Source organism: Lygodium microphyllum, chromosome 15, assembly GCF_053477565.2.
Source record: "Lygodium microphyllum isolate KBCC chromosome 15, Lygodium_microphyllum_v1.1.10, whole genome shotgun sequence".
NCBI lineage: Eukaryota > Viridiplantae > Streptophyta > Polypodiopsida > Schizaeales > Lygodiaceae > Lygodium > Lygodium microphyllum.
Window position 1 is genome coordinate 16,729,801 of NC_141149.1, and position 16,981 is coordinate 16,746,781.

General features: G+C 43.5%; 1 protein-coding gene across 2 annotated transcripts in view; it reads right to left on the reverse strand.

Annotated features, from left to right (window-relative positions):
• The window catches only part of LOC148024294 (zinc finger CCCH domain-containing protein 32-like), a 59,447-nt gene extending 43,048 nt beyond the window's left edge, over nucleotides 1–16,399 (reverse strand). The window contains exons 1-3 of one of the 2 annotated variants that reach the window (XM_087693918.1): nucleotides 16,100–16,399; nucleotides 15,647–15,807; nucleotides 15,472–15,555 (exon numbers count right to left, since the gene is read on the reverse strand). In XM_087693918.1, the coding sequence (XP_087550044.1) occupies nucleotides 15,472–15,555; nucleotides 15,647–15,807; nucleotides 16,100–16,223 (369 nt within the window). In that variant the 5' untranslated portion in view covers nucleotides 16,224–16,399. The remainder of the gene's footprint in view (nucleotides 1–15,471; nucleotides 15,556–15,646; nucleotides 15,808–16,099) is intronic. The other variant, XM_087693917.1, reaches the window with a different exon arrangement.
• Between the last annotated feature and the right edge of the window lie 582 nt (nucleotides 16,400–16,981).

Consider the following 16,981-nt stretch of genomic DNA (forward strand, 5'->3'; position numbering starts at 1 on the left):
CACTGCAGGCTGCCACGTGGCACCTGCGCAGTCTGCTGATGTGGCACTGTACTCTATCTGTTGATCTGCTGACGTGGCTTTGTAATCTGTCCGTTCTACCAAACCCTAACTATGCAGAAACCCTAACACAACCTGTCATGGGGATGACTCAAATGCTAACACCACAACCTACGGATATGCACTCCGCTCCATCGAGAGAGAGTGATTGTTTGATACCGTCTCCTCGTCAGTCTACTCCTTCAAGAGACAGAGGCTGCTCAACTCCTTCCTCTTCTTCGGCTACCAAGTCCGCTCCACTGAGAGACAGCGACTATTGCCCACCTCTTGCTCATTTTGAGCCCTACTCTTTCCCACCCTCGACTACTCAAGTTCAAGAGGCTACCTCTCGGAGCTCTTCAGCACCCCAGATACCTTCTTCAACACGACCGGCGGCACTTCCTTCGTCATTAGACATTTCAGAGTCCATGATCCATGAGTTTTTGGATTCCCTATCTACTTCAAAGGGGGATTTAGAGGGGGGTATTATTTCTTTGCCCTCAGAGGGGGCATCTACTTTTGACTTCAACGGGGGCCCCTCCACCTCCCACCACAGAGGGGGAACCTACTCCACATGAAGTTCTTCACCCATCCTCTACTTTCTTGGGGTGGCTAGCTTCGATCAATCATCTATTCTACTGATACCCAAGATCTTCAGGTACCACCTAGATCGAGACCTCAAAGGTTCAGCCGCGACTTGGTGACGAGACCTTCGTATTCCTTCCAACATGGATGCACGGATCAAGTGGCTTCTCTCCCGAGGTTGTGTTTCGGGTTCTCCAGTTCACTCTCTCTATTGGTCTTTACTGCAGGTTCCCTTTCCGATGGAAATCTTGGATCTTAGGGATCCTCTACATCTGGTCACTTGGTCAGCATGGAGCCACCTCTCAAGATCAAGTACGGGCATATCCTTATGGTTCTCGACACCATACGAAGTCCTACATTCCTCCTACGCATTGCATGTTTTCATCATCTTTGTACTAGGGCGCTTGAGCAAGTGAATAATTTCCCCACGAGGGGATACTATTCAAGTGGCACCAGCTGCATGAGCATTCTTCCACATGTAGCATTGCATCTCCGCCTCACTCTTCTCGTTCCCCTTTTTGGGCCTGAGAGGGGGTGTTGAGAAACCCTTCACCTACAGTTTGCGTTTCTGCGTTTTGCGCTTAGGGTTTGCGTTTAGGGTTTGCAGCCCCAAAAAGGGTTGCCATCCTAGATTGAATGTACCTATTTATAGGCCACTCTCTCATTCATTCCTCACGGCTGATTCATTCCATCCATCACCTCTTCTCTCCTGTCTCTCCACTACCCTCCCACCCCTTCAAGAGGACATTGCGGCTCGTGGTTCATGGCTGTCTTCATCATCTTCCTTATGCTACTACACCCTTGGTCCCTTGTATCATATTCACTCAATGATTCAAAACTTCATCATTCCATTCATTAGAGTTTCTTCTCTCTTTTCTTCTCTTCTCCATGTTTGCCGAGTTCACTTCGTGTTCCTCCCCGCAAACCCTACTATCTCGCCGGTACGTCATCTTTTGACAAATGTATCAGATTTAATTCATGTATATGCTGTAATCAGTACTTGAGACTGAAATTGCAGCTAAATATCTGCTTCTTGGACAGCGTGGAAGTACAAGACAGTGTACTCGCTGTTACATTCAGCAACCTTGCTATTGGCTGAAAGCATTCAGCTCTTTATTGCAATTGTGTATTGCTGAAGATGGCTGACAGTGCATCTACATCTGACACAAAGAATCTCTTTGAGATTCGTAAATTCGATGGCAATGGTTTTGATCTTTGGAAAGATCATATGCAAGGTATACTCTTTCTAAAGGATTGTGATGATGCTTTAACAAAACATAAGCATGTTGCCTTGTCACATGAGGATTGGGCTAAAATGAATAAAAAGGCCATTACTTACATTAAAATGGCCGTCACAGATGATCACTTGGTTGATATAAAAGGGCTTGATACTGCCTACGTAGTTTGGGAGAAACTCAAGACTACTTATGAGAATACAACTCCTGTCAATCAGGTACAATCTCATGCGAAAGTTGGTCAACTTGAAGCTTGATGAGTCCAAACCTGCCTCAGAGCATTTGAATGCTTTCACTGGTATTTTGAGTCAGTTAATAGGATGCAGGCTTGCTAGCTTTTGATCCTAATTTGAGGGCTATCTTCTTGCTCATGACCTTGCTTGATTCATGGGAAGCATTGGTTGTGTCATTGAGCAATAACCCTAACTTAACATTTGATGGTGTGTGTGGTTCTATTCTCAATGAAGAGATTAGATGCAGGGAAAGTGGGGAAAATAGAGGATCAGCCTACAACGTCAGAGAAAGAAGTGAAAAAAGATCTAATGTTGCAAATAAGAACAAAAATCGCAGCAAAAACAAGGAAAAACAGCAAGATGTAACTTGTTATCAATGTGGTCGCAAAGGGCATAAAAAGCCTGATTATAGGTACTTTAAAAAGGAATAAAAACGCAAGAAGCAGGCTAATGCAAAAGGCAAAAAGAATGACAAGGATAGCAGCTCTACCTCTAAAGAGACAAAAAAAAGTAAATGTGGTATCTAGTGTTGTTATTAAGAAAATAGAAGAGAATAAAGAAGCTGATTTGCTGGTTGCATTTTCAGATCCACATGCTATGACAGTGCAGGACATGTATATCACCAAAACAGATGTGATAGATGCTTTGTTGTCGGCTCATGATGGTTTGTCACAATCGTGGATTGTTGACAACAGTGCTGCATTTGATGTAACTCCATCTTTGGAGTGTTTTTCTTCTTATACACAAGGTAAACTTGGAAAATTCTACCTTGGTAACAATCATGCATGTGATATTGAAGGAATGGGCACCATACATCTGGCTCTTGAAAATGGTTAGGAATTGATCCTCCATGATGTTAGGTATGTACTTGGCATCAAGAAGAGCTTGCTTTCTGTTGGACAACTGGACAGCAAAGGTTACTTCACTACTTTTGGTGGTGGAATATGGAAAATACAAAAAGGGTCTATGCTAGTCACTAGAGGTGGCAAAAATGGGACTCTACATTATCTCTATTACAAGGCACTTCTTGAAAAGTTTGTTGCAATTGCTGAAGTATAGTCACACATGGAGTTATGGCACAAGCGTCTTGGACATATGAGCCAAAAGGGTTTGTACGCACTTTCTTCACTTAGAAGAGTAGATATGAAAAACTCAAAGCTTAACTTTTGTGATGACTGTGTTCTTGGTAAACATGTAAAGAGTCCATACTCTCATGGAGCCTCTAGGAAGACATGTATCTTGGATTTAGTCCATTTTGATGTATGCACCATGCCAATAAAAACTCAGTGGTTTTTGTTATTTTGTGTCTCTTATTGATGACCATTCTAGAAAGCTATGGGTTTACTTACTTAAGCATAAAAGTAAGGCATTGGATGCCTTTAAAAAGTTGTATACATTGGTTAGTACTCAAAAGGGTTTAAAATTAAAATGTATAAGAACAGATAACGAGGGAGAGTATGTATCTAAAGAATTCAATAAGTTTTGTGATGTCAATGGGATTAAACGGGAGCTTACAGCTCCTTATAATCTGTCATCCAATGGTGTGGCTGAGCGAATGAATTGCATGTTATATGAGAAGCTTTGGTGCATGCTGTCCACAGTTAATCTCTCGCAATCATTTTGGGAGAAGGCACTTAAAACCGCGGTGCATATTTGCAACCAATCTCCACACCATACACTTGAAAGTGGCATCCCTGAAGAGGTTTGGTCTAGCAAACCTGCTTCATATGACCACTTAAGGGTCTTTGGTTGCGAATGCTATGTACATGTACCTGTTGATATAGCAAAACCAAACTTGACATGAAATCTCATACAGACATCTTCATAGGTTATGGAGATGAAGGTGAAATGGGCTATAGAGTTTGGGTTCCAAGCATGAAAAAGGTGCTACGCAACTGGAATGTGGTATTTAATGAGTCAAAGCTGTTGAAAAATGTCACATCTAATAACTCAAACAAAAAGAAAGTTAAATTTCAGTATGATCAATCACTTAAGCAGCCATCACCCACTGAAAATTCAGTTCCTTTCGATGCCGATTATGACAATCAGCCTATTATTATTGAGCCTGATGAAAATGGGCAGAAAGGGGATGCTAAACATCAGCTTGAGCACCAAAATCAGCATGCTGAGAATGAATTACAGCAGCCTGAAATTGTATTACAGCAACTTGAACATGCAGTTCAGCAGCCAAACAATGAGGTCATTGACATTCCCTTGGATGTGGATCCATTAGCTGATAACACAAATCATTGGGTAAGAAGGTCTACACGTGTCAAAAGACCTATACAAAGATTTGATCCTTCTTTGGACTGCATTTTGCTCATAGATAAAGTTGAGCCTCTTACATATAAAGAGGCTTTATCATGTGAATTGAAGGAAAAGTGGGAGCTAGCTATGCAGGAAGAAATGAAGTCATTGTATCAGAATGATACTTGGGATTTGGTTACATTGCCCAAGGATAGGAAAGACATTCCTAACAAATGGGTCTACAAAATCAAATGCATGGACGGCAAACCCAAATACAAAGCTAGACTTGTGGCTAAGGGCTATACACAAAAGGAGGGCATTGATTTTCAGGAAGTGTTTTTTCCTGTTGCCAAAATGACCACTCTTCAAGTGTTATTTGCCATTGTAGCATCTATGGATCTTGAACTTGATCATATGGATGTTAGACTTGCATTACTGCATGGTGATCTGGAAGAAGAGCTATACATGAAACAACCTGAAGGTTTTGTTATATAAGAAAAGGAGCAAGCTTAAGAGAAGCTTGTATGGTTTGAAATAGGCTCCTAGACACTCATATAAAAAGTTTAATGCCTTCATGCTCTCACGTGGATTTAAAAGAAGTAGTGCAAATCACTGCTTATATATTAAGAAGACTGATGATGGAAGACTTATTATACTTGTGCTTTATGTGGATGATATGCTTGTTACTGGTAAGCATAAAAGCCATATCAATGCATTGAAAAGACAGCTGAATTCAGCCTTTTCCATGAAGAATTTGGGTGCAGCTGAACATATTTTGGGAATGCATGTAACACAAGATAAGAGAACAACAACTCTTATTTCTCTCACAAGAAAAGTACATCAGCAAAGTACTTGATCATTTTTCTATGGCTGATGCTAAGCCTCTTGGTGTACCTTTTCCACCTTGTCTTAAGCTTAGCAAGGTAGATTGCCCAAAAGATGATAAGGCAGCTAGCTCTATGAAGGGTGTTCCTTATACTTCAACTTGTGGCTCACTCATGTATGCTATGGTTGCCACTAGACCTGACATTGCTTATGTAGTGGGAGTTGTAAGTAGGTTTATGTCAAATCTTGGCAAAGCACATTGGGAAGCAGTGAAATGTATCTTACGGTACCTTAAGGGCACACAAAGAAAATGTATTTGCTATGGCAAGGGTACATTAGATCTGCAAGGGTATTGTGATGCAAATATGGCAAGTGACTTGGATACTCGTAAGTCTACTAGCAAGTACATCTTTACCTTGACTAGTGGGGTGGTTTCTTGGTGATCTAGATTGCAAAAGATAGTAGCACTCTCTACCACTAAGGCTGAATATATTTCAGCCACTGAAGCTTCAAAAGAAGCAGTTTGGCTTGGTCGTTTGGTCAAGGATTTTGGGCTGCCCACCAAAACACCTATTACTTGGATGTGATAGCTAGAGCGTTGTATGCCTAGCTAGGAATGCCATGTTTCATGCACGTACCAAACATATTGATGGTCAGTATCATTTTATCAAACAAGTTTTGGATGATGGTCTAGTCACCCTGACTAAGATCAAATCACAGGATAACCCTGCAGACATTCTCACTAAAAGTCTTGCAAAGGCTCAACATGAGCATTGCATTAGACTTGTGGGATTAAATTCCTCTTCACTTTGCTGGTCATCAGTCTCCTTATGTCTTGAAGGCTGTGCATCTTGCCCAATGGCAACATTTTCAGCTTGCTGTCCATGGTTTGAGCCTTGTCCAAGGTCACGCATTGCATTTCCTTCATTCTTATGTGAATGTTCATACTGAGAGATATCATCACTGCTTGAGTCCATCTCACTGTATGAAGACATATTGTTGTAATTTCTCAGTTGAGAGTGAAAATTAGCACCAGCACAAAGCTTTGGCTTGCAATCAAGTGCCTCAAGTCCACCAAATCAAGGGATTGAGTGGTATCCTGGCAATGGAATCATGAAACTAGCCTTCGTGCTGTGGACGGGTGGTAATTCCTTGATAACAACTTAGTCGCAATAGCTGTCAGTGGAGTGCGTGAGGATCGAGACACTCGATGTTGTGATTCGCACATTGAGAGAGAGTGAGTGCATGATGAGGACGAACGGAAGCAGAGAGAGCACGCACATCAATCGAGGTGGTGAACAGCGAGAGAGAGTGAGAGTGAGTCGACCAATAGGTGTGTACCAGTGTGGTATACAAAGAATAAAAGAATTTATTTATACTTAGGGTACGGTACACTACACTTACTAGGGTGAGTTCAGGTGTGTGAAGTAATATATACACGGGAGAGTGTAAAGGGCCTTTATACCCAACAACCTCCCCCTTAAAGGTCCTAAGTGAACCTTTGACCAGTTCAAGAATCGAATGAGAACAGCAACAGATCTCTTTGCTGAATTGGCAAAGGATCCTCAATTTATCCAATTTTTGAATGCTCAAGCATGTCTCAACTCATAGAGACTGCTGCTACAGCTAATGCTTTACTGCGTGGGAAGGATTTGAGCTTCCACATAATGCAGTCATCCCTCACGACTCTCTAATACATGCAATCATCCCTCGCGACTCTTTTAGTACCAGAGAGAGTGTGAGAGGGTAGTGAGATGAGGCAACTGAGCCTCATCTATATAGGTATATAGGTGCACAAGTTCCAAAGAGGAACTTCCCTAACGCATTGACCAAAATTTGACAAGTTCAAATCCTAGAGCTGGGATTGTCATCCACATTGATAATGGATTGTTACGTGATAGAAAGCAGGATAGGCTCCTAGTCCGAGCTCACGTGAGGGGGACACTTTGGCGGTTCGGCCAAAGGTGAGGAAATCCATGGATATCCATGTTCAACAAAATTCTTAACAAGATGGTCTTGTATACTACTGCGAGCCATTGTTGACAAACATAGAACTCTGTTATGACTCTTCTCTAGTTTTCAAGAGCTAGTACAATCAACATCAACATCAAATTCTTTTCAAGGCATGTTGGTGGTCGCTTGATCATCCACTACTTGGGTATCCATGGTTTTAGCCCGGTGATTCTTTCTTGTGTGAACTATGATTAGAATTTTGTATCAAATCACCCATGGTCTGAGAGAGGATATCAACAGTCTAGACAACTCATGCTTGGGTCTAAGGTATGCTAAGCATGGCTAGGCATTTTGGGGGCATTTATGATGCTTATCTAGGGCATTTTATGATAGGCGACCTCCTCCTATTTTGGCGTTGTTTTCTCCTATTTATACCGGGCTCCCTTATTCAAACACATCATCACCTACAAGTTTTGTGGAGAGAGGGAGCTAGTGCTAGTGCCTACAAGTTAGTGACTCATTCTCATATGCATTGTTCTCATGTTTGGTATATGGATTCCATTTCCCAAGCATCCTTTTGAGTTCTCTTCTTTGCAATGTTCTTTTGTGTTTTTCTCTTTTGTCCTTGTGTTCAACACTTCAAAAATATTTGTTTATGGTTCCATTGTTGCATTCACTTCTAACAAATGAATGGGGATGTGAGTGTCCAAGTAATGTGGGGGATGCCCATCACAGTCATCCCAAGGTGAAACGAAGTGCTCACTTGTGGGTATGAGGTGGCATTCCCCCTAACGATATACCATGGTGCAAAAGGGTAGTGAAGTGAGTGAGGGTAGAAGATGGTGTGGAGAAAGAGAAAGTGCTTTGAGCAGAGATGGAGGATCCAACTCCCAATGTGTTGGATGCCGAAGTGGAGTGCAATTCAAGGTTTTGGAATGAAAGGAATGAAGAGGAGAGGAGACCAAGGTGTGGATAATAAGTGGGCGGGATAAGAGGGATTTGAAAAGAGTGGTTTACATGTTCAAATGAAACAGAAGATGTAGATATACCTAATAAAGAATGTCTTCTTCGAGAGCCCCCTCTATTAAAATTTACATACTAACAATCATCTAGATCTTGCACACCAAAAGGAGAAACAAGAGAAGGTTTGGATTCTACTCAAAGGGTTTGTACAAACCTAACACTGGGCCTAGCTAAGATAAAAAAGATGGGTCACCAATCGTCCCAAATGTCATATATCCTCCAAGTTCGAAGAGGTAGCCAACCTCATCAATCGGTCTAGATGGTGTAGCAAAGCTGGTAGGAGGGGTGTAAGCTTGACTACACATGATGTGCAAGCACTCTTCAAACTCCTCCTCTGTCATGAGACTGAAATCTAGAATGGAAGAAAACAAAGAAGGTGAACGTGAAGGTGAAGGTGGAGTGTCGTCTTCCTTGCCAAGTCCATGATGCCTCCTTAGGGCCTCCAATGATGGAAAAGTCCGATAAGACATCATGGGTTCCGGAAAAGAAGGTGTCTGAGACGTCATGATTCGATTACGATCATTCATGTAGAACTAATGTCATTACGAAAGGAGACGGAAAAGAAGAAGGGTAAAAACTCCTCCCATGAGTCATCATCCTCATTGTCTTCCAACTCCAACTCACACCCTCCAACCAAGGCAAAGGCCATAACTACAAAGGGATCCTCTTCTACCATGAAGACAAAGTCTATAAAGGCCGCCTCTTCTACCTTCTAGCCCTTGCATGCTAGCATCCCTCACGACTCTCCAATGCTAAAGAGGGAGTGTGAGAGGGTGGCAATGGTAATGATAGGGCATCCTAGCTTCATCAACATGCATGTGCAATGGACCCAAAGAGTGGCTTCATACGCACATTTTTCAAGTCTAGCAAGTTTTGAAATCCTAGAGCTAGGATCAACATCCAAGTTCGTGATTGGCTATTTTGCACGACATAGAATGTTTTTGCTCCTAGTCTAAGTAATAAGATCATATGAGGGGATACTTTGGCAATGTGGCCGAAGGATGGGAATCCAAGAATCCAAGAATCCATGGTCATGAATGCTACTATAGAGCATTAGTAACGAGCATTGAGCTCCAATTATTGTTACTTTCTGCAATCAAGGATTTGTGCGATCAATGTCAATATCAGTCTTTTTGAGGCACCTTGTGTTAGCAGATATATCAGCTCATGTGTGAGTCTGAGTATGTTTTATGGTTGGGCACATTAGGTAGATATTTTGGGCATTTTTATTGTGTAGCATTTTATGCTTTGGGGCATTTATTGCTGCCAATCGGCCAGCATTAAATGCTGGCCGACCTGACATATTTTATGGCATTATTCAAGGCTCCTCCTCCTCAATCAGTTTAGTTCACCACCTAGAGGTCCCGTGGAGAGAGGAGCGGGTGCTAGTGCCCACGCAGCTAGCGACTCACTATTGTATGCAACAGTCTCATGTCTGATACATGGATTCCATTTCCCGAGCATACATTTGAGTTCTCATCTGTATTGTGTTCTTTCTTTCCCTTTCTCTTTTGTCTTGTGTTTCAGCACTTTATTACAGCATATATTTACGCTTCCAATGTTGCTCCACTTCTATCAAGGTATCAGATTTCAGGATATTACTCCTGTTGTATTTTCTTGCTGCTTTCAGGACTGTTTTCACCCTTGCTGATCGAGTGACTACTGCTCCATACTAGCGACCTGTTTTGCCTGCGTTTTCTGCAAATTTGCCATCACCTACTGTCTACAGCCCCTCGACTGCCTACATTTTCAGTTTTCAGGCTGCTGCGACAATTTTTTAGCCTATTTGTGGCATGGCAGTACTCAATCTGCATTTAGGTGTTCCTAACTCCTTCCTAGGAGGGCGACTATACCTTCAGTCCGTTTTTGCTGTTTTTGGCAGTTTTTTACTGATTTGTTGCTTTTTTGTAGTAGCTTTTTGTTAGCAGAGTATTTGTCAGCTCATGTGTGAGTCTGAGCTTGATCTGGGCTGGGCATTTTTATTAGGTATTTTAGGTATTTTTCTAGTGTGGCATTTTATGCCAGTGGGGCATTTTTATGCACTAGTCGGCCAGCTTTAATGCTGTCCGACCAGCATTATTGCTCCCCACTTTTTCAGCCTATTTATACTCAGTGGCTCCTCCTCAGTCAGTCACTTCATTTTCACCATCTACAGACTCTGTGGAGAGAGGAGCCAGTGCCAATGCCCACGCAGCCAGTGACTCACTGTTGTATGCGACTGTCTCGTGTTCAGATATATGGATTCCATTTCCCGTGCATACATCTGAGTTCTCATCTGTATCGTGTTCTTTTCTTTTCTCTTTTTGTCTTGTGTTTCAGCAGTTTATTTCAGCACATGTTTATGCTTCCACCGCTGCTCCACTTCTGACATGGTATCAGTTTTCAGGATTTGTGTTTCTGCTGTGTTTTCTTGCTGATTTCAGGACTGTTTTATACCCCTGCTGATCAGACGACTGCTGTCGCAGCCAGGCGACCTGTTTTGGGGCTGTTTTCAGCCTGCGTTTTTTGCAGTTTTGCCATCGCCTGCTGCCTCCGCACCCTCTGCTGCCTACGCACCCTCTGCTGCCTGCGTTTTTCATCTACAGCTGCTGGCGACAGTTTTCTACCTGTTTTTCTCCAGTTTACAGTCTGCGTTTTGCTGATTCAGCATCTCTCGTGGCTGGGTGACTATTACTTCAGGCCATTTTCTCTGTTTTTGGCAGTTTTTAACTGATTTTTTGACTTTCTGCAGCAGATTTTGTCTTCTATTGATCAGATTTTGGGTTCTATTGCATGTGAACTCTCATTTTCTGTAGTCTGTGCTTGTGTTTTGGCTGTGTTTCCTCTCTAAATTCCATCTCTTCTCTACTTCTCTTCTTATCCTCTCCATATGGCTCCTCCGTGCACTTCCACTGATGCTACGTTACATATGACCTTGATGCTTCTTGAGCATGAGACATCCTTGAGATTACAGGGGCGGCTTCCGGCACATTATGGAGGCGAGGCTTATATAGCTTCAGAGAGGGGTTTTGGGAAGAAGAAGTCGAAGGCCCAGTGTTACCACTGTGGCAAGAAGGGACATTTGCGGAAGGACTGCAAGAAGTTAGCGGCTTCCAGGAAGAAGGAGCAGAAGACGAAGCGGGATGTTGACTCTACCGATGAGTCCTCTCCTTCATCAGACTCCGACTCTGATCCTCCGACCAAGGTGAAGTCCAAGGTGCGGAAGGGATCCTCTTCTTCGGATCGCGGGAAGGGCTTGGTGGCCCCTTCCTCGGCTGCTTTCTAGTGGTGGTGATGAGGTCATCCCTCACGACTCTCTTGTGCCAGAGAGGGAGTGTGAGCGGGTGTTCAGATGGGGCAGCCACGCCTCATCTATACTTTTATACAGGTGCACAGGTTCCAGAGAGGGACGTCCCTGACGCATCGACTTCAGTCTGGCGGAATCAAATCCTGGAGCTGGGATTGACATCCAGGTTCATGCTGAGCTGGTTATCTGACAGAGAGCGGGAGGCTTTCGTCTGGAGCTCATATGAGGGGACACTTTGGCGGTCTGGCCAAAGGCAGGGACTCCATGGTCACCTATGTTCAGAGGCATTTTTGACAGGCTGGTCTTGTATGCTACTGCGAGACATTGGTGATGGACACAGAGACATGCTATGATCTTCTCTATTTTCAGGTGTTTGGTACGATCGACATCGACATCAGGTTCTCTCCGAGGCACCTTGGTGGTGGCTTGATCACCCACTGCTTGGGTATCCATGGTTCTACTTGGTGGTTCTATGTTGTATAGTTTCTGATCCCTTTTCATTGTACTATTGTATTGTATCAGATCACTCATGATCTGAGAGAGGGTGTTAGCAGAGTATTTGTCAGCTCATGTGTGAGTCTGAGCTTGATCTGGGCTGGGCATTTTTATTAGGTATTTTTCTAGTGTGGCATTTTATGCCAGTGGGGCATTTTTATGTACTAGTCGGCCAGCTTTAATGCTGTCCGACCAGCATTATTGCTCCCCACTTTTTCAGCCTATTTATACTCCGTGGCTCCTCCTCAGTCAGTCACTTCATTTTCACCATCTGCAGACTCTGTGGAGAGAGGAGCCAGTGCCAGTGCCCACGCAGCCAGTGACTCACTGTTGTATGCGACTGTCTCGTGTTCAGATATATGGATTCCATTTTCCGTGCATACATCTGAGTTCTCATCTGTATCGTGTTCTTTTCTTTTCTCTTTTTGTCTTGTGTTTCAGCAGTTTATTTCAGCACATGTTTATGCTTCCACCGCTGCTCCACTTCTGACACTTTTGTCTTCTTTTGGTCAGATTTTGGGTTATACTATATGTGAACTCTTGTTTTTTGCAATCTATGCTCATGTTTTGGCTATGTTCCCTCTCCAAATACCTTCTTTTCTCTACTCCTCTTCTAAATCCTCTAAAGATGGCTCCTCCGTGCACATCCACTAATGACAAGCTCCATGGACCTAATTATTACACTTGGAGTGCGGTGATGAAGGCCCGGTTTATCCAAAAGCGGTTATGTACGTGGTTGGCAGAGCTATTGCACATCCTCAATGGCCTTCTCCTGTTCCACCTGATTTTGATGAAGACAACCATAAGGAAGTAGTGCTTACATGGGATTCAGATGATGCCCGTGCTTACTTGGCCTTACTTCGGTGTATTTCCAAAGAAGTACTACCGGCGGTCACCTCTTGCAAGATAGCTTCAGACGTATGGTCGAAGTTGCAATTGATGTACGAGGCTCCTTTCACCACGAGGGCCATTACTCTCTATGGCCAACTCCAGCAAAACTGAAGTTTGAAACCAAAGATACGATCCAATCATTCCTACTTCAAGTTACCCATATCCAGGACCAACTTTGAACTATGCAATCTGCCCTATCAGAGGCACATCTTGTTAGTATGGTACTCCACAAGCTTCCTCCGGAGTTTGATGGAGTGGCGAATGCTTTACGAGCGCAGACATCTACGACTCCTATCAATTTTCTTCATATGTCCTTGATGCTGCTTGAGCATGAGGCGACTTTGCAACTACAGGAATGGCTTCCGTCACATTATGGAGGTTCAAGTGAGGCTCTTGCAGCTTCAGAAAGGGATTCGAAGACGAAAAAGTTGAAGGCCCAATGTTACCAATGTGGCAAGAAGGGCCATTTGTGGAAGGACTACAAAGAGTTAGCGGCTTCTAAGAAAAAAACCGAGCAGAAGACAAAGCAGGATGCGGACTCCTCCAATGGGTCATCATTTACCTCAAATTCCGACTCACATCCTCCGGCCAAGGTGAAGTCCAAGGCGCACAAGGGCTCCTCTTCTTTGGATTGTGGAAAGAGCTTGGTGGCCCCTTCCTCATCTGCTTTCTAGTGGTGGTGATGAGGTTATCCCTCACAACTCTCCAGTGCCAAAGAGGGAGTGTGAGAGGGTGGTGAGATGGGACAGCCGTACCTCATCTATATTTCTATACAGATGCACAAGATCCAAAGAGGGACGTCCCTGACGCATCAACCAACGTTTGGCATATTCAAATGCTGGAGCTAGGATTAACATCCAGGTTCATGATGGGCTAGTTACTTGAGACAAAGCGGTGGCTTTCGTCTGGAGCTCACATGAGGGGACACTTTGGCGGTCTAGCCAAAGATGGGGGATCCCTAGTCATTTATGCATTGCGGCATTGGTGGCAGGATGGTCACGTATGCTACATTAGAGACATTGTTGACAGACATTGAGAGTTGCTATGATCTTCTCTATTTTTAAGAGTTGATACGATCAACATCGACATCAAGTTCTCTCTGAGGCACCTTGGTGGTGGCTTGATCACCCATTGCCTAGGTATCCATGGTTCTATTTGGTGGTTCTATGTTGTATGGACTATAATGAGTCATTTATCATTATATCATTGTATTGTATCAAATCACCCATGATCTGAGAGAGGGTGTTAGCAAATATGTCAGCTCATGTGTGAGTCTAAGCATGTTTTATGGTTGAGCACATTAGGTAGATATTTTGGGCATTTTTATTGTGTAGCATTTTATGCTTTGGGGCATTTATTGCTGTCAATCGGCCAGCATTAAATGCTGGCCGACCTGACATATTTTATGGCTTTATTCATGCCTATATATATTTTGGGCTTCTCCTCCTCAGTCAATTTAGTTCACCGCCTAGAGGTCCCATGGAGAGAGGAGCCGGTACCAATGACCACACAGCCAATGACTCACTGTTATATGCAACAGTCTCGTGTCTGATATATGGATTCCATTTCCCGAGCATACATCTAAGTTCTCATCTGTATTGTGTTCTTTCTTTCCCTTTCTCATTTGTCTTGTGTTTCAGCAATTTATTACAACATCTGTTTACGCTTCCATTGCTGCTCCACTTCTGTCACCTTGGTGGTGGCTTGATCATCCATTGCTTGGGTATCCATGGACCTATCTAATCATCATTGTTGTATCTACTATGATGAGGCATTATCAACCCATATTTTATTATAGTGACCAAGCATGATTTGAGATAGGTGTTAGTAGAGTACATCTCATGGATGTGTGAGTTTGGACACTTATGTGCATTTCAGTGGTTTACGCCAGGTATTTTTGTGGCTGGCTGACCCATATTTTTGGGTGCTCTGATGGCTGGCCAAATGGTATTTTCTAGCATCACTTTATTGCCTATTTATAGGCTGCCCCTCTCCCACTGTCACTTGCTGACTCAAATACTAATCCTTCGGCATGATAACTTCCAGGCAGAGAGAGGGAAACTGGTGCATACTACTCTAACTCGGTGCCCGAGCCTTTGTACTGATCTCGTGCCTTGGTATATGGATTCCATTTCCTGATCATATTCTCTTTGAGTTCTTGTGTGCTTGCAGTGTTCTTCTCTAATCTTTGTGTTCATGCAATCTATTACAGCAGTGTCTCTTTGCTTCCACTGCTGCACACTTTCCTTACATCAGTTTGCATCTGGGAGCAACTTCTCACCAGGTGTATATGCTTACATGCTATTCTGAAACTGGCTGGCCAGGCATGCAAGATGATGATTGTAACAAGAAGTCACACACAGCTATTTGTGAAAGTGGACTGAAACATCTTAAAGAGTAACATTGGGACTGAAAATCAAACAGATGCAGAAGAGAATCCATAAGCCTCTTGAACATCTGATCGCTTGTGGAAACAGATTCTTTATAGTAAAAACATACCCAGCTGGTTGGCTCAACTGGCAGGTGAAGTAGCTAACTCACTCTTTTGAATGAGGTATTTGAATCCAATGAAAAATGCTGTAGGAAGACAGAGTAGTACAGCAATGCAATCCTAATTAAAAGACAGCTACTTTCATGATCAGTAACATCAAGTATGACATACCGGGCATTCAGACTGACCAGGCCTCTCAGGAAGATCCTCCTTTTGCCTTCCTGGTTCTTTTTGACGGGCAGATGCCAGCATTTCCTGTTCGATACATTCAAAACAGCCTTTATAACCACTTTGTGTTCCAGCATTTGCCTGCAGGAGTACATCTTGCAGTTAACTAGCTCCTTACCGGCTTAGGAGGAGGATGGTTGAAGTGGCAGTTTGCACCTAAGCCACAAGTGCCATTTCGCAAGTAATAAGCACAATCTGGCTGACCTGGTCGCACAGGGTAAGGTCCTATTGCCACAGCATGCTTCTGAGAACTCTGAATCCTCATCCGGAGCAGGCTTCCTGCATGCCGAGTCTTCAACTTAGAAAAATTGTTGGATGATTACAAATTCAAGTCTGTCTGATGTATGCAAGAAGGACACTGAACAATACAGCTGATGCATTTTTATGCAAGACTGCCGTGCATAGAAAACCAAACAAAACTCAACAATGATCACAGGAAGGGGGACCTGCAAGTCCAGTTTCACCCACGCATCTACGGAGGATACGAAACAATGCAGCTAATGCATTGCTTGAAGCATCACATTCATGCATGAAAACGCAAAGCTTTACAACGATCGTCAAGGGCAAATACCTTCGAGTCCGGTTTCTCCGTGCGGCTGCGAAGGCTGGCCGCGATCATTCTGTCCAGCGGGAGGGAGGGCGCTTGAGCTCGGAGAGGACGGAGGAAGCTGGTGCGAGGTTGCATAAAAATCCATCAATGAGCATGCCCTGAGGAGCTATGGAGGCCTTGCGGGTACGGTCCACTGCCAGGGTTCTTTATCGTAGGACTACATGCGGGTAAAAAGACACCTGCAAGGGTCAAAAACCCGGAGAGAGCTCTCGCAAGAGAGAACAAAGAGAAGGATAAAGAAACGAGGGAAGGACGGGGGTACGACACACGGAAGAGGAAGACGTCATATTTACTGAGTTTTTCACGATTTAGGCAAACTATTATCATTATTATTATTATTGTTATGCATGCCTTTATAATAGTCGGCTAAGGTCAAACGAAATAGTCCCTTGAAAACAAAAAATGAAATAGTCCACTGTCCACATATAGCGCGTCCTAGGCCCCTATTCACACGCGTGATGCATGCCTCCATCATACCGCTTCACCATCCCCATATCGTAAGTTCTCCAGCCCTCAAGAAATCATAGAGAAAGTTTGCACGCGTGTGATGCATGCCTCCATCATAACACTTCACCATCCCCATATCATAACTTCTCCAGCCCTCAAGAAATCATAGAGAACGCTTTCTCAATGGTGTTCGGAAGACACGGGAGCTCTTCACCAGGAGTTTTGAGCCTGAAACCATTTTCCAACAGAAAACAAGTTTCTCGTTTTCAATCCTATTCCCGTTTGTGTTTTCAAAAGTCCCCCCTCCATTTGAAAAATAATAAAACACCTTCCAAAAATGGAGAGGTGTGAGACCACGATGATAATGGCTTGGTTGAAGAACCTTTTTTCGAATGG